An 18,365-nucleotide genomic window follows, 5' to 3' on the forward strand; every position below is an offset into this window, starting at 1 on the left:
GATTTCCCTCAGCTCACGTCCTAGCCCCGCCCACGACACGCCCACCTCTATTGAACTGCTCTACAGTCTCTCCCTGCCCAGGCCCCGCCCCCTGCTAAAGTAAAGTAAAACATTTCCCCACACACACATGCCCTCATAGTGCCCCTCTCACAATGACCCCCCCCCCACACTTCTGTCAGCCGGGTCAATGCACATACACATCACTGCACCCCCCCCCCCTGCACACATCCATCCATCCATCCATCGATCTCTCCCACTCCACACCCCCCCCCTTCCCCCGGGACTTCTGTCAGCCGGTCCGTGCACACACACACACATCACTGCACCCCGCCCCCCCCCCCCCCGTGCACACATCCATCCATCCATCTCTCCAACATTTCCAACATTTCTCCCCTTCTCCCCTACTCCCCCTACTCGCCTTCTCCCCTTTCACATACTTTTCAAGTCCCGATGGTGTCTTCTTGGCTCTTGTCCAAGCAGCAGCGGCAGGCAGTCACTCACTCCGCTCTGGTATATGAAACCAGGAAGTGAGTGTACTGCGCATGCGCCGACCGGCGGCGCGCGTCCCCTGCGATGATTAGGTAAAGAGCGCGGTCCCGGCGGAAGAAAGAAGGACTGCGCATGCGCGGAAGGGAAGAGGAGTGTTCCAGCGCCGACGAGAGCTGCTGCCGGCCCGACAAGAAATGCAGACGATTTCTTGTCGTAACCACGGACGAGCGAGGGTCAACACAGGGGGGGCACCCCTAAAGGTAAGTGAATAACTTCTGTTTGCAACATTTTCAATGCACAATGTACATTACAAAGTGCATGGAAATGTGCAAACAGAAGTAATGAGATATGATGTTCATGGCCGGACAACCCCTTTAAGGTATACTGGTACCATTTATTAATTGTATATGGTAAAGTTGTCTTATTCCTGTGTATGATAGAGTGAGTATGTTACTGTCAACCCTATTTAAATTCTGTTATCTTTTATGTGGTCCATAATAATAATAATCTTTATTTGTATAGCGCCAACTTATTCCGCAGCGCTTTCAGGCATGGATAAATGCAAAACAATACAACAATTACAATATAAGGTACATTGGGTTAGACACAAATGGGTTGAGGGTGGTACAGGAGGTGCAGGGGGTGGGGAACACAGGCAATAGGAAATTTTTTGGTCCATCTGGGGTTATAGGTGTTTGTGTGTGCACAATAGAAGACAGGGGGGAAGGAGCACTCTGAATCTCTACCCAAGTTGAAGGAAAGCCTAAGTATAGCTCTGTCTAAGCAGAGTATTCTAATTTTACTTAAAAAAAGATGAAACTGTTCCTGAAAAAGTACAGATTATAAGCACCATTGGTGTAGAGGTCCGGAGCACATCTATAATCGAGGTATTATTTCACTCAGTGTCTTGGAGCCTAAGGGTCCTTTTACATTAGCCGAATTCTCAATTTGCTGTAATGAATGCCAATCGACATGCATGTCAATTGGCACTCATTTCATTTTCTTTCAAGTAGGCCAAGAATCAGTAATGGGGATAAACAATCATAATTACAATTGTTCAACCCCATAGGCTTCCTATATATCTTCCCATTTACCTGGGAGATGTACAGCCAATCAATGAGTATTTTTATGTTCACTGAAAATCAGCATTCACTCGTCCGCTGGCTGATCATTGGTTCTTTTACATGGTGCAATTGTCCGGTGAAAGTGTTTGAAGGAATTTTTGGGCCCAATGATCAGCCCATGTAAAAGGACCTTAAGGGAGAGCCAAAAAGGTCCCTCTGCCCCACATGAGAAGGTAAACAGTATAAATGATAAATGTACATGTATATCCTAGGTGCGTGGGGTCAATATGGCATGGGTTCAGAGGCTGAGCCCCCTCCATATACTGCCAGTGTTGGCTGTCTTTGACAGCTGATGCCCAGCCACAAGGTAAGATTACAAGGTGCTGGCTGGGAGTTATGGCAACTGGCATCTGCCATGTATGTCTGTCTATTATGTCTTAATACAATGGTAGCAGAAATACCATATAGTGCAATACTGCAGTATTGCAGTATATGGTATAAGCAATCTAATTCAAGTCCCTTTTATGGGACAAAAAAAAAAGCAAAAATAAGGGAGAAAAATCATCTTATTGTAAAAAATAATGGATAATACAAGTTTTAACCCCTTAATGACATGGCCTATTTTGGCGTTGAGGACCAAGCGATTTTTTGGTATTTTTCCATCTCCATTTTTCAAAAGCCATAACTTTTTTATTTTTCCGTCGACGCGGCCGTATAAGGGCTCGTTTTTTGCGTGGCGATCTGTAGTTTTTATCGGTGCCACTTTTGGGTATATAGACAATATCGTAAATTTTTTATTTTTTTTTTTAATGATAACAGGGAGAGAAAACGCATCAATTCTGCCATAGATTTTTTTTTTTTTTTTTTACAGCGTTAATCATGCAGCATAAATGACACACTAAATTTTTTCTGCGGGTCGGTACGGTAACAACGATACCAAAATTGTTATATTTTTTTTAGGTTTTTACACTTTTTTGCAATAAAACCCCCTTTTTTTGGAAATCTTTTTTTTTTCTCTATAGCTGCATTCAAAGTCATGTAACTTTTTTATTTTTCTATGTACGGAGCTCTATGAGGGCTTATTTTTTGCGAGACGAGCTGTAGTTTTTATTGGTACCATTTTGGGAAATGTACGGCTTTTTTGATCACTTTTATTGCATTTTTTGTGAGGCAAAATGCTAAAAATTAGCATTTTGCCTCTGTTTTTTAGCGTTTTTTTTTACGCTTTTTGTCGTACAAAATAGAAAGCGTGTTCAACTTTTTGTACACGTCGTTACGGACGCGTCAATACCAAATATGTGGGGTTTTAGTTTTTTTTTCCCTTTTTTTATGCTAATATTAGAAAAAGCATAAAAAAAGGGGTTTTTTACATTTTTTTTTTACATTTTTCTTTTTTTTACACTTTTCTTTTCTTTTTTTTACACTATTTGAGTCCCTCTGAGGGACTTGCAGCACTATGCCTATGATCGCTGTCATAAGGCATGGCAAAGCTACTGCTCTGCCATGCCTTATCGCTTGTACAGCGATTATAGGCACAGGCAATACAGGACGCCGGTGTCTGGCGTCCTGTTGCCATGGTGACAGGCCGGGCTCTCGCGATAACATCGCGAGTTCCGGCCGGAGACACACAGGGATCGCGATCCCTCTGTGAACTCTTTCCCTGCCGCGATCTACTTAGATCGCGGCAGGGAAGGGGTTAACAGCGGCGGGCGCATCTCCGATGCCCCCCCGCTGTTGGAGCGGGACGCCGGCTGTGACTGACAGCCGGCTCCCGCTGCGGGATAGCGCGGGATCTTATGTGATCCCGCGCTATCTCCAGGACGTACCAGGTACGTCATGTTGCGGGAAGTACCAGGCTGCCATGACGTACCAGGTACGTCCAGGAGCGGGAAGGGGTTAAAACATATATTTTCCTGTACTTAGAATAAAATTTAAAACAAAAAAGCAAAAACATATGTGGTATCACCACATCTGTAAAAATCTGATCTGTCAAAGTCATGTATTCTTTATCCCACACAATGAACATCGTCAAAAAAAATATACAATGCCAGGATTGAGCTTTTTTAATAAAGAGTGACCAAAAAATATATGTACTCCAAAATGGTACGCATAGAAACATAGGACATCCTGCAATAAATGAGCCTACAAGCAAAAAAAATATGCTGTCCAGAAGATGGCTGCAGAAAACAATTTCTTTTTTTTAAAAAAGAACTACCGGTATATAACTATACAAAATTGTTATCATTGTAATCGTACTGACCAACAGATTAAAGTTGACATGTTAGTTTTGTCACAGTGTGTTTGTGATAAAAACAAGACACTAGAGATGAGCGAACACCAAAATGTTCGGGTGTTCGTTATTCGAAACGAACTTCCCGCGATGCTCGAGGGTTCGTTTCGAATAACGAACCCCATTGAAGTCAATCGGCGACCAGAACATTTTTGTATTTCGCCGATGCTCGCTAAGGTTTTCATGTGTGAAAATCTGGGCAATTCAAGAAAGTGATGGGAACGACACAGCAACGGATAGGGCAGGCGAGGGGCTACGTGTTGGGCTGCATCTCAAGTTCCCAGGTCCCACTATTAAGCCAGAATACCGGCAAGAGTGCCCCCCCCCTCCCAACAACTTTTACTTCTGAAAAGCCATCATTAGCATGGCATACCTTTGCTAAGCACCACACTACCTCCAACAAAGCACAATCACCGCCTGCATGACACTCCACTGCCACTTCTACTGGGTTACATGCTGCCCAACCGCCCCCCCTCCCCCCCACAGCGCACACCAAAGTGTCCCTGCGCAGCCTTCAGCTGCCCTCATGCCACACCACCCTCATGTCTATTTAGAAGTGCGTCTGCCATGACGAGGGACCGCAGGCACACACTGCACAGGGTTGGCATGGCTAGGCAGCGACCCTCTTTAAAAGGGGCGGGGCGATAGCCCACAATGCTGTACAGAAGCAATGAGAAATAGAATCCTGTGCCACCGCCATCAGGAGCTGCACACGTGGGCATAGCAATGGGGAACCTATGTGCCACACACTATTCATTCTGTCAAGGTGTCTGCATGCCCCAGTTAGACCGGGCTTTTTAATTCATAGACACAGGCAGGTACAACTCCCTATTGTGAAGTCCCTGTCGACCGACAGCATGGGTGGCTCCCTGGAACCCACCGGCGGTACACAAAAATATCCCATTGCATTGCCCAACACAGTTGAGGTAGTAATGTCGTGCGTAATACAGGTGGGCTTCGGCCCACACTGCATGCCCCAGTCAGACTGGGGTTCTTTACAAGTGGAAACAGATGCATTTATACTTCCCTGTGGACCCACTGCCTGGGTGGGTGCCAGGAAGCCACCGGCGGTACACAGAAATATCCCATTGCATTGCCCAACACAGCTGAGGTAGTAATGTCGTGCGTAATACAGGTGGGCTTCGGCCCACACTGCATGCCCCAGTCAGACTGGGATTCTTTAAAAGTGGACACATGTAGGTTACACTCCGTGTGCACCTACAGCATGGGTGGCTCCCTGGAACCCACCGGCGGTACACAAAAATATCCCATTGCATTGCCCAACACAGCTGAGGTAACGTCAGCTGGAATGCAGGTGGGCAAAAAATTAATTTGATTACACTGTAGGCGAGGGCCCACAAAAATTGCTGTATCAACAGTACTAATGTACATCCCAAAAATTGGCCATGGCCAGCCAAGAGGGCAGGTGAAACCCATTAATCGCTTTGGTTAATGTGGCTTAAGTGGTAACTAGGCCTGGAGGGAGCCCAGTGTAAAGAAAAATTGGTTCAAGTTACAGTTCCAACGCTTTTAAGCGCATTGAAACTTATAAAAATTGTTCAGAAAAATTATTTGAGTGAGCCTTGTGGCCCTAAGAAAAATTGCCCGTTCAGGGTGATTACGTGAGGTTTCAGGAGGAGGAGCAGGAGGAGGAGGAGGAATATTAGACACAGATTGATGAAGCAGAAATGTCCCCGTTTTGGATGGTGAGAGAGAACGTAGCTTCCATCCGCGGGTGCAGCCTACGTATTGCTTACGTATCGCTGCTGTCCGCTGGTGGAGAACAGAAGTCTGGGGAAATCCAGCCTTTGTTCATCTTGATGAGTGTTAGCCTGTCGGCACTGTCGGTTGACAAGCGGCTACGCTTATCTGTGATGATTCCCCCAGCCGCACTAAACACCCTCTCCGACAAGACGCTAGCCGCAGGACAAGCAAGCACCTCCAGGGCATACAGCGCTAGTTCAGGCCACGTGTCCAGCTTCGACACCCAGTAGTTGTAGGGGGCAGAGGCGTCACCGAGGATGGTCGTGCGATCGGCTACGTACTCCCTCACCATCCTTTTACAGTGCTCCCGCCGACTCAGCCTTGACTGGGGAGCGGTGACACAGTCTTGGTGGGGAGCCATAAAGCTGGCCAGGCCCTTAAAGACTGTTGCACTGCCTGGGATGTACATGCTGCTCGATCTCCGCACCTCCCCTGCTACCTTGCCCTCGGTACTGCGCCTTCTGCCACTAGCGCTGTCGGCTGGGAATTTTACCATCAGCTTGTCCGCAAGGGTCCTGTGGTATAGCAACACTCTCGAATCCCTTTCCTCTTCGGGAATGAGAGTGGGCAGGTTCTCCTTATAGCGTGGGTTGAGCAGTGTGTACACCCAGTAATCCGTTGTGGCCAGAATGCGTGCAACGCGAGGGTCACGAGAAAGGCATCCTAACATGAAGTCAGCCATGTGTGCCAGGGTACCAGTACGCAACACATGGCTGTCTTCACTAGGAAGATCACTTTCAGGATCCTCCTCCTCCTCCTCCTCCTCCTCCTCCTCCTCCTCCTCCTCAGGCCATACACGCTGAAAGGATGACAGGCAATCAGCCGGTGTACCGTCAGCAGCGGCCCAAGCTGTCTCTTCCCCCTCCTCCTCATCCTCCTCATGCTCCTCCTCCTCCTCCTGTACGCGCTGAGAAATAGACAGGAGGGTGCCCTGACTATCCAGCGGCATACTGTCTTCCCCCGCCCCCATTTCCGAGCGCAAAGCAGCTGCCTTTATGGTTTGCAGGGAATTTCTCAAGATGCATAGCAGAGGAATGGTGACGCTAATGATTGTAGCATCGCCGCTCACCACCTGGGTAGACTCCTCAAAATTACCAAGGACATGGCAGATGTCTGCCAACCAGGCCCACTCTTCTGAAAGGAATTGAGGAGGCTGACTCCCACTGCGCCGCCCATGTTGGAGTTGGTATTCGACTATAGCTCTACGTTGTTCATAGAGCCTGGCCAACATGTGGAGCGTAGAGTTCCACCGTGTGGGCACGTCGCACAGCAGTCGGTGCACTGGCAGCTTAAAGTGATGTTGCAGGGTGCGCAGGGTGGCAGCGTCCGTGTGGGACTTGCGGAAATGTGCGCAGAGCCGGCGCGCCTTTACGAGCAGGTCTGACAAGCGTGGGTAGCTTTTCAGAAAGCGCTGAACCACCAAATTAAAGACGTGGGCCAGGCATGGCACGTGCGTGAGGCTGCCGAGCTGCAGAGCCGCCACCAGGTTACGGCCGTTGTCACACACGACCATGCCCGGTTGGAGGCTCAGCGGCGCAAGCCAGCGGTCGGTTTGCTGTGTCAGACCCTGCAGCAGTTCGTGGGCCGTGTGCCTCTTATCGCCTAAGCTGAGTAGTTTCAGCACGGCCTGCTGACGCTTGCCCACCGATGTGCTGCCACACCGCGCGACACCGACTGCTGGCGACATGCTGCTGCTAACACATCTTGATTGCGAGACAGAGGAGGAGGAGGAGGAGGAGGGTGCTTTAGTGGAGGAAGCATACACCTCCGCAGATACCACCACCGAGCTGGGGCCCGCAATTCTGGGGGTGGGTAGGACGTGAGCGGTCCCAGGCTCTGACTCTGTCCCAGCCTCCACTAAATTCACCCAATGTGCCGTCAGGGAGATGTAGTGGCCCTGCCCGCCTGTGCTTGTCCACGTGTCCGTTGTTAAGTGGACCGTGGCAGTAACCGCGTTGGTGAGGGCGCGTACAATGTTGCGGGAGACGTGGTCGTGCAGGGCTGGGACGGCACATCGGGAAAAGTAGTGGCGACTGGGAACTGAGTAGCGCGGGGCCGCCGCCGCCATGATACTTTTGAAGGACTCCGTTTCCACAACCCTATACGGCAGCATCTCAAGGCTGATGAATTTTGCTATGCGGACGGTTAACGTTTGAGCGTGCGGGTGCGTGGCGGCGTACTTGCGCTTGCGCTCCAACAGTTGCGCAAGCGACGGCTGGACGGTGCGCTGAACTACACTGCTGGATGGGGCCGAGGACAGCGGAGATGAGGGTGTGGGTGCAGGCCAGGAGACGGTAGTGCCTGTGTCCTGAGAGGGGGGTTGCATCTCAGTGGCAGGTTGGGGCACAGGGGGAGAGGCAGGGGTGCAAATCGGAGGCGCTGAACGGCCTTCGTCCCACCTTGTGGGGTGCTTGGCCATCATATGTCTGCGCATGGTGGTGGTGGTGAGGCTGTTGGTGTTGGCTCCCCGGCTGAGCTTTGCGCGACAAAGGTTGCACACCACTGTTCGTCGGTCGTCAGGCGTCTCTGTGAAAAACTGCCAGACCTTAGAGCACCTCGGCCTCTGCAGGGTGGCATGGCGCGAGGGGGCGCTTTGGGAAACAGTTGGTGGATTATTCGGTCTGGCCCCTCCTCTACCCCTGGCCACCGCACTGCCTCTTGCAACCTGCCCTGCTGATGCCCTTGACTCCCCCTCTGAAGACCTGTCCTCCTGAGTAAGCGTTGCACACCAGGTGGGGTCAGTCACCTCATCGTCCTGCTGCTCTTCCTCCGAATCCTCTGTGCGCTGCTCCCTCGGACTTACTGCCCTTACTACTACCTCACTGCAAGACAACTGTGTCTGATCGTCATCGTCCTCCTCACCCACAGAAAGTTGTTGAGACAGTTGGCGGAAGTCCCCAGCCTCTTCCCCCGGACCCCGGGAACTTTCGAATGGTTGGGCATCAGTGACGATAAACTCCTCTGGTGGGAGAGGAACCGCTGCTGCCCAATCTAAGCAGGGGCCCGAGAACAGTTCCTGGGAGTGTTCCCGCTCCTGAGCAGGTGTCATTGTAGTGGAGTGAGGAGGCTGGGAGGAAGGAGGAGCAGCAGACAGAGGATTCGGATTTGCAGCAGTGGACGGCGCAGAACTGCGTGTTGACGATAGGTTGCTCGAAGCACTTTCTGCCATCCAGGACAGGACCTGCTCACACTGCTCATTTTCTAATAACCGGCTCCCGCGTGGACCCATTAATTGGGCGATGAATGTGGGGACGCCAGAAACGTGCCTCTCTCCTAATCGCGCAGCAGTCGGCTGCGACACACCTGGATCAGGAGCTCGGCCTGTGCCCACACCCTGACTTGGCCCTCCGCGTCCTCGGCCGCGTCCACGTCCTCTAGGCCTACCCCTACTCCTCAGCATGCTGTATTACCAGTGATTTGATTTCACAGGCAGGAAATAAATTGTCGCAAGACTGCAGCCAAATATAATTTTTTCCCTTTTTTGAAAACGAAAGGCCCCACTGCCTCTAGTGAATGAATAATCTAAGTTTAATAACTGTGCTGTGTCCCTGCTAATGTGTCACAGAATGTGAGGGTAGCAGAGTTATTAACTCTGGCAGAGCAGGTATTTTTTTTCCCAATTAAGGAAAGCAAATGGCGAAGCCAGGAGTAAACCATAGCTGGGTGCGTCTGATTTTTAAACGTTACACACGCAGCCGACACGTGTCCACCGCCCTTAGGACGGACAGAGGCAGGACAAATAGAATTATTTTCAGTTTTTTTCCACCAAAAGGCAGCACTGCGTATATTCAATGAACATGAGAAGTTTAATAACTGTGCCGTGGCCCTGCTAATGTGGCACAGAACGTGAGGGTAGCAGAGTTATTAACTCTGGCAGAGCAGGTATTTTTTTTCCCAATTAAGGAAAGCAAATGGCGAAGCCAGGAGTAAACCGTAGCTGGGTGCGTCTGATTTTTAAACGTTGCACACGCAGCCGACACGTGTCCACCGCCCTTAGGACGGACAGAGGCAGGACAAATAGAATTATTTTCAGTTTTTTTCCATCAAAAGGCAGCACTGCGTATATTCAATGAACATGAGAAGTTTAATAACTGTGCTGTGGCCCTGCTAATGTGGCACAGAACGTGAGGGTAGCAGAGTTATTAACTCTGGCAGAGCAGGTATTTTTTTTCCCAATTAAGGAAAGCAAATGGCGAAGCCAGGAGTAAACCGTAGCTGGGTGCGTCTGATTTTTAAACGTTGCACACGCAGCCGACACGTGTCCACCGCCCTTAGGACGGACAGAGGCAGGACAAATACAATTATTTTCAGTTTTGTTTCCACCAAAAGGCAGCACTGCGTATATTCAATGAACATGAGAAGTTTAATAACTGTGCTGTGGCCCTGCTAATGTGGCACAGAATGTGAGGGTAGCAGAGTTATTAACTCTGGCAGAGCAGGTATTTTTTTTCCCAATTAAGGAAAGCAAATGGCGAAGCCAGGAGTAGACCATAGCTGGGTGCGTCTGATTTTTAAACGTTGCACACGCAGCCGACACGTGTCCACCGCCCTTAGGACGGACAGAGGCAGGACAAATAGAATTATTTTCAGTTTTTTTCCACCAAAAGGCAGCACTGCGTATATTCAATGAACATGAGAAGTTTAATAACTGTGCTGTGGCCCTGCTAATGTGGCACAGAACGTGAGGGTAGCAGAGTTATTAACTCTGGCAGAGCAGGTATTTTTTTTCCCAATTAAGGAAAGCAAATGGCGAAGCCAGGAGTAAACCGTAGCTGGGTGCGTCTGATTTTTAAACGTTGCACACGCAGCCGACACGTGTCCACCGCCCTTAGGACGGACAGAGGCAGGACAAATACAATTATTTTCAGTTTTTTTCCACCAAAAGGCAGCACTGCGTATATTCAATGAACATGAGAAGTTTAATAACTGTGCTGTGGCCCTGCTAATGTGGCACAGAACGTGAGGGTAGCAGAGTTATTAACTCTGGCAGAGCAGGTATTTTTTTTCCCAATTAAGGAAAGCAAATGGCGAAGCCAGGAGTAAACCGTAGCTGGGTGCGTCTGATTTTTAAACGTTGTACACGCAGCCGACACGTGTCCACCGCCCTTAGGACGGACAGAGGCAGGACAAATACAATTATTTTCAGTTTTTTTCCACCAAAAGGCAGCACTGCGTATATTCAATGAACATGAGAAGTTTAATAACTGTGCTGTGGCCCTGCTAATGTGGCACAGAATGTGAGGGTAGCAGAGTTATTAACTCTGGCAGAGCAGGTATTTTTTTTCCCAATTAAGGAAAGCAAATGGCGAAGCCAGGAGTAGACCATAGCTGGGTGCGTCTGATTTTTAAACGTTGCACACGCAGCCGACACGTGTCCACCGCCCTTAGGACGGACAGAGGCAGGACAAATAGAATTATTTTCAGTTTTTTTCCACCAAAAGGCAGCACTGCGTATATTCAATGAACATGAGAAGTTTAATAACTGTGCTGTGGCCCTGCTAATGTGGCACAGAACGTGAGGGTAGCAGAGTTATTAACTCTGGCAGAGCAGGTATTTTTTTTCCCAATTAAGGAAAGCAAATGGCGAAGCCAAGAGTAAACCGTAGCTGGGTGCGTCTGATTTTTAAACGTTGCACACGCAGCCGACACGTGTCCACCGCCCTTAGGACGGACAGAGGCAGGACAAATAGAATTATTTTCAGTTTTTTTCCACCAAAAGGCAGCACTGCGTATATTCAATGAACATGAGAAGTTTAATAACTGTGCTGTGGCCCTGCTAATGTGGCACAGAACGTGAGGGTAGCAGAGTTATTAACTCTGGCAGAGCAGGTATTTTTTTTCCCAATTAAGGAAAGCAAATGGCGAAGCCAGGAGTAAACCGTAGCTGGGTGCGTCTGATTTTTAAACGTTGCACACGCAGCCGACACGTGTCCACCGCCCTTAGGACGGACAGAGGCAGGACAAATACAATTATTTTCAGTTTTTTTCCACCAAAAGGCAGCACTGCGTATATTCAATGAACATGAGAAGTTTAATAACTGTGCTGTGTCCCTGCTAATGTGTCACAGAACGTGAGGGTAGCAGAGTTATTAACTCTGGCAGAGCAGGTATTTTTTTTCCCAATTAAGGAAAGCAAATGGCGAAGCCAGGAGTAAAACGTAGCTGGGTGCGTCTGATTTTTAAACGTTGCACATGCAGCCGACACGTGTCCACCGGCGTTAGGACGGACAGAGGCAGGACAAATAGAATTATTTTCAGTTTTTTTCCACCAAAAGGCAGCACTGCGTATATTCTATGAATAATAACTGTGTTGTGGCCCTGCCTACACAATTCTTTCCCTGCAGTATCAATGGAGGGTGCAATGCTCTGCAGAGGCGATTTTGAGAAGAAAAAAAAAATGCAGCACAGCTAACAGCAGCCAGCACAGTACTGCACACGGTTAAATATGGCCCTAGAAAGGACCGTTGAGGTTCTTGAAGGCTACACTCACTCCTAACACTCTCCCTGCCTATGCAGCTCTTCTGTCCCTAATGCCGGGTGCAACGCTCTGCAGAGGCGATTTTGAGAAAAAAAATAATTGCCACTGCTAACAGCAGCCAACACACAGCTATCAGTGGCCCTAATAAGGACCTTTGGGGGTCTTGAAGCCTACACTAACTACCAATTCTTTCCCTACAGCAGCTCCGGTACAAACAGCACTGTCCCTCATCTAACTCACACGGCATCTGAGGCGAGCCGCGGGAGGGGCCGACTTTTATATTCGGCGGACACCTGATCACCCCAGCCACTCACAGCAGGGGGGTGGTATAGGGCTGGAACAACACAGGGGGAAGTTGTAATGCCTTCCCTGTCTTTCAATTGGCCAGAAAAGCGCGCTAACGTCTCAGGGAAGGAAGTGAAAGTAACCCGAACACCGCATGGTGTTCGTTACGAATAACGAACATCCCGAACACCCTAATATTCGCACGAATATCAAGCTCGGACGAACACGTTCGCTCATCTCTACAAGACACCCTTCCCCCAAGAAGGCAGAATTACATTTTCACTCAACTTAGAAATTTTTGAAAGTTTTTTCAGTTTATTATATTGTATACTAGCGTACCCGTCGCGCGTTGCTGCGAAGACAGACATACATACATACATTCGTTTTTATATATCTAGATGACGGCAGCAGCGACCACTGAGGTTTTGTAGGCCGCTGCTTCCCCCTTGCAGGCTGAATAAAATAGCCGTTGTGTGGAACATCCAATTTATCCGTCTGCTGTGGCTTCTTGGGAAGATAGCCTAGTACATGTTTGCCCACTTCCAACTCCAATGGAGACTGACTGTAAATGGCTGGCGTGCTCTAGTATTTATGGTTTCAAGCTGTACGTGTCATTGCATACAGTCTATCTATCTATCTATCTATCTATCTATCTATCTATCTATCTATCAGGGTTATTGCATACAGTCTATCTATCTATCTATCTATGACATCAGGAAATGAGAGAATTAGATTCCGTACGTAAAATTTGAACGCTAATTCTTTGGCGCTTTGAATTGAATAATCGAGTTGGGACCCATTAACTTTTCCTATTTATGACATAATCAATGCTCGTGCCAAATTTTACGTTTCTATGACATTGGGAAGTGAGAGAATTAAGTTGGGATGAGACATAAGGCCTTGCCCATAAGCATTCCCCAACCTCCAAGAACTGAACCTACCTACCTGAATGAGATTTTGTAGGCCGCTGCTTCCCCCTTGCGGGCTGAATAAAATAGCCGTTGGGTGGAACATACAATTTATCCGGCTGCTGTGGCTTCTTAGGAAGATATCCTAGTACTTGTTTACCCACTTCCAACTCCAATGGTAATTGGCTGGCGTGCTCTAGTGGTTCCAAGCTGTACGTGTCATAATAGAGCCTTAATGACATCACAATGCAGCTTTATAGAACATGTTGGGGCATGTTCAAGGGCGTCCGATGTTGATGACATCAGTGATGACATCACAATAGCAGGTGGCTTACTTATTCGATCTACGTGGGGGGGGGCGTAACTTTCGACGACGCTCGCGCGCCATTTATCGTAGGATATTTGTACTATGCCTATAATCTTCCCAGGAGTGTACTCAACAACTTCCCAAAGTTTCATGGCGATCGGATGAATGGTGTAGTAGCGCATAAAGGACAAACACGCACGCAGACACGCACGCACGCACGCAGACAGACATACATTCAATTTTATATATATAGATGTTGGGGCATGTTCAAGGGCGTCCGATGTTGATGACATCAGTGATGACATCACAATAGCAGGTGGCTTACTTATTCGATCTACGTGGGGGGGGGGGCGTAACTTTCGACGACGCTCGCGCGCCATTTATCGTAGGATATTTGTACTATGCCTATAATCTTCCCAGGAGTGTACTCAACAACTTCCCAAAGTTTCATGGCGATCGGATGAATGGTGTAGTAGCGCATAAAGGACAAACACGCACGCACGCACGCAGACAGACATACATTCAATTTTATATATATAGATTAAATGGTACCATTGAAAAATACATCTCATTCTGCAAAAAAGAAAACAGGCTCTCAGGCAGCTGCTTCAACGGAAAAAATAAAATTATGATTTTTTTTAAGTGAAAATGAGAAACCAAAAATGTTTTGAAAAAAAATTGCCCCGTTATTAAGGGATTAATTGCTCCTGTTATAGGTTACTCATTGGGGCCCAGCAGCTTCAATTAATATCTAATGGACAGACACTGAGGTACAAATAATAAATACCTAAATCCCCTCGCTTCTGAATCAAAGGTAAGTAAATATTTTGCAGAGTGAGAGATGAACCCTAAACTTAGGGTTGCAATTTAATTAAAGTGGTTAATGCAGATTTCATAGCACATCAGTCTCTGTAATGTTACGTATATCGAAATCATCCTGGACAGTGGTCTCACGACAGCCAGTTATGTGCTCTGACAGCTGTTATAGCCCCGACCGCGTAGAGGGCTACCGGTGGGCAACTCTGTAACAGTTACAGCAGTACTGTAGTTCTTTCTTGTCTATGCGACTAGGTGGGTCAGATAAATTAAGGTCACAGAGGTGAGGGGGAAGACATATTTCACTGGAAAAGAGCCAAAAACGCAGTACCTGATAAGGTGCAGAGCACGCACGATAGCCGCTAAGCAGGCACAATCGCCATAAGGTCAGCACAATGGCCGTAGAACCTAACAATATGCAGCAAGCCAGACTATAAACTAGAGGAGCTAAATTGTCCATTGCAGACCTATATGCAGCCACCCACTCAACCCAGCCCAGAATGGGGAGGAGCGGCTGCATGCATCTAAATCTGCAATGTGAACGATACCACAGAAGCCAGCCAATAGATGGGTGCGTCCCACAATACAGGATTACAACTCACACTGATATGACAGTGGGTTGCCCCGTGTCTCAACAGTGGGCCGCACTGGCTGACATCTTGGGCTCCCCCAAAAGTCCATAGCAAACTGCATAAAGGTAATATTGGCAGAGTAGGCACGATAGCCGCTAGGCAGGCACAATCGCCATAAGGTTGGCACAATGGCCGTAAAACCTAACAATATGCAGCAAGCCAGACTATAAACCAGAGGAGCTAAACGGTCCACTGCAGACCTGCTCTGCACCTTATCAGGTATTGCATTTTTGGCTCTTTTTCAGTGAAATATATTTTTGTGTTCCCTCTGACCTCTGTGAGTTTAATTTACTTTACAGTGAGATAGTGTAGGTTCTGATGGACGCAGTGTGGATTTGCCGTTCGGCCTGTCAGCTTATGCGTCTTGGCCAAAATGCTAACTAACACCCGCATTTTATTAGTGTGTATCAATATTTCCTTTATGCAATGTATTCCTGTATTGTGGGACGCACCCATCTATTGGCTGGCTTCTGTGGTATCGTTCACATTGCAGATTTAGTTGCATGCAGTCGCTCCTCCCCAATCTGGGCTGGGTTGAGTGGGTGGCTTCATATAGGTCTGTAGTGGACAGTTTAGCTCCTCTGGTTTATAGTCTGGCTTGCTGCATATTGTTAGGTTCTACGGCCATCGTGCCGACCCAACGCCATTGTGCTGACCTTATGGCCATTGTGCCTGCTTAGCGGCTATCGTGCCTGCTCTGCACCTTATCAGGTACTGCATTTTTGGCTCTTTTCCAGTGAAATAGGTGGGTCAGATACTTTAAAGTCCTCACTGCAAATTCTCCTAAAATAATATCCACTCCCAATAACTGAACGAGCTGTTGTAGCTTCAGCGATGATCACTTGCTCATATTTCTATTTATAGAGCTGCATTATACAGAGGAGAAGGTCAAGAATTTTAGCCCTTGTGTTCTTGTGAGTGCATCCATGTAAATATCTAGAATTTGCATTGTTTTACATACTCTGCTGTTTACCAAAGGCTACCCAAATGATTCTGTATGCTCGGAGCAAATAGTTAATATGTATGTGGTTGGTCAAGTGCAGTCAGAGAGGCAATGTAGTCTCTAAATATCCCAGGAAATATAGTTTAATACACATCATGTCCACTTACAGTATATAGCATATTTATTATTTTTAGTGTCCTTTGTTCCGTCATGTTACCTGGTGTATATACTGAACACCATCATAAATTCAGTTGAAAGACAAATGTTTCACTTGAGAATTAATCTTCAGAACAAGGATAGACAGACAAATATTGTCCAATATATTCTGAAGTGTTTCACAATCAGAGATAGCATTAAAATGCACAATGAAATACTGAAAAACGTAAAAACATCTGACAATAAAACTAAAAGGAAAGATGACCTTGGTGTGTAAATAGGATACACCTGATAAGATTGGGCATTATAATGTGAAATAGTTGGACACATACGTTATTGAAGACGCTATGATATTTCATATGTGGGTATTTGTTATTTTTGCTCTAAATGATATCAGTATACTTAAATGTTTTTGGGGTATCATGAAAACACGACTCTTTGTGATACTAAAACAGCAAAAAATGAATGTTCTACATTATTGTTCCTTGGGTGATAAGTATTAATGCAGTGGAAAAGGTGTTACATGTAATTGATTGGTAGAATAAATCAATGTGTTTGTTTTTTTCTTCTTTCCACCAGGGCCAAGGTAAAGAAAGGGGTCAATATTCTAAATGTGAAGATCAGTGACCCAAGACAATGGGATGTTAAGCAAGAGCTGGGCAATGGTGGTAAACATGCTACCACAACAGTCACTTGTCAGAGAATTGGACCTAATCCTCGGAATAGGTATGTCTCCCATCCTCATTTCTAGTTTGTACGGCTTCAATTAATTACTAAAGTGATCCTCCAGTTTCATGGCAAAATTTTACCCTGAGTCTAGAAACGCTGGAGGTATATTGCCGGTTCTTTTCTACCATCTGTTTGATCTACTGGTTTTGGTCACAGTTTTCGGCTGCAATTTTCTATCTAGCTAATGCACACTATGCACTGCTTTCTGATTGGCAAGTGCCAATCACACGAGCAGCATTGGCCAATCAGAGAGCAGGTATATTGTATTGATAGTATAGCACAGCCAATTCACTATGGGGATTAAGTAGTCTGAAGATTCAGTTGGCTATCTTGGATAGTCGAAAATGGGATCTGAAACTGGCAGATGAGACTGACGATAGAGAACAAGTGCAGGTAATATATCACCTGCCCCTTCCGGTCCAGGAGTAGAATTTTTTCTCGAATGCAGAGGGTCACTTTACAGAAAATTTCTACCAATTTGTTTATACTTTGAATCTAGATCCAAAATTTTGTACTTATTCATTTCTTAATATATCTTTATGTTGGCTAGAGTTGTGTATCTGATAAAAAAGTACAAATATCCTGCATAGACAAAGAGTTAAGTTATAACTCTTGTGTCAAACCAGTAGGAAAGGTTTTGTTTGTTCACCTCCCAATTCACTTGGAAGTTTGCTACATCACTGAACAGTAATTGCTGTGACACAAATCCTACAAATTCAACATGGTGATTGGGATTGTCCTCATTGAGATGATGTAGAAACTGGATGTTGTATGGATGCCATTTGTGCGTAGCCAGTATTGGCCTGATGGTGGTTCGATTCACCCTGCTGTCCTGTGACAGACGTCGGGTGCTACGATGTGGGCTGTTGCAGAAGGATGCCAGGACAGCCATTGTTGTTGCTTTATTTGTGGCAGTTTTGTTACATCCACTTCTTGGCAGGTCCAACACAGAACCTGTTTGATGACATTTGGCAAGCAATTTGTCAACATGCCATGATTCTACTGCAATCTACTGCAATGATTCAGGAGATCGCCGGAGATCAACACATTCTCTGTCCTCCTCTCGCATGTTAATTTTGTAGACATATCTGTTTATGTTACAAAGACAAAATTGATAATAACTTTGGCAGGAATAAAGGTACCTCACATTTAGGGCTCGTTGAGATGAGCGCTGTTTTCACGCACTATAGCCGTGATAAAAGATTGTGGCTATAGTGCTGTACAGATCGCATAATTGGGCTACTTCAAGCCACCTGAAGTAGCCCATTCACACGATCCTAGGTGCGTGCTGTGTGCTTTCAAGGCTCCCATAGGAACCCATAGAAAGCATGCAGCAAAGATCGGACATTTCCTATCTTTCCATGCACCTCAGAGCCGATATGCGATTTTGCACTTGCATATCCTATTTTTTGTTAGGTGCGCTGATTCAGCTCGCCTAACATTCTCTCATGTAAACGCTTCTATAGGAACCTATTGATTCCTATTAGAAGAGCGTTCTGTGTGC

The 18,365-nt window shown here is 46.9% G+C and overlaps 1 protein-coding gene across 1 annotated transcript in view; it reads left to right on the forward strand.

Moving 5' to 3' along the window:
- The window catches only part of TMEM132C (transmembrane protein 132C), a 530,618-nt gene that overhangs the window by 245,988 nt on the left and 266,265 nt on the right, over nucleotides 1–18,365 (forward strand). The window contains exon 3 of the mRNA XM_066603398.1: nucleotides 16,712–16,858. Coding sequence (XP_066459495.1) covers nucleotides 16,712–16,858 — 147 coding nt within the window. The remainder of the gene's footprint in view (nucleotides 1–16,711; nucleotides 16,859–18,365) is intronic.

Source organism: Eleutherodactylus coqui, chromosome 5, assembly GCF_035609145.1.
Source record: "Eleutherodactylus coqui strain aEleCoq1 chromosome 5, aEleCoq1.hap1, whole genome shotgun sequence".
Taxonomy (NCBI): domain Eukaryota; kingdom Metazoa; phylum Chordata; class Amphibia; order Anura; family Eleutherodactylidae; genus Eleutherodactylus; species Eleutherodactylus coqui.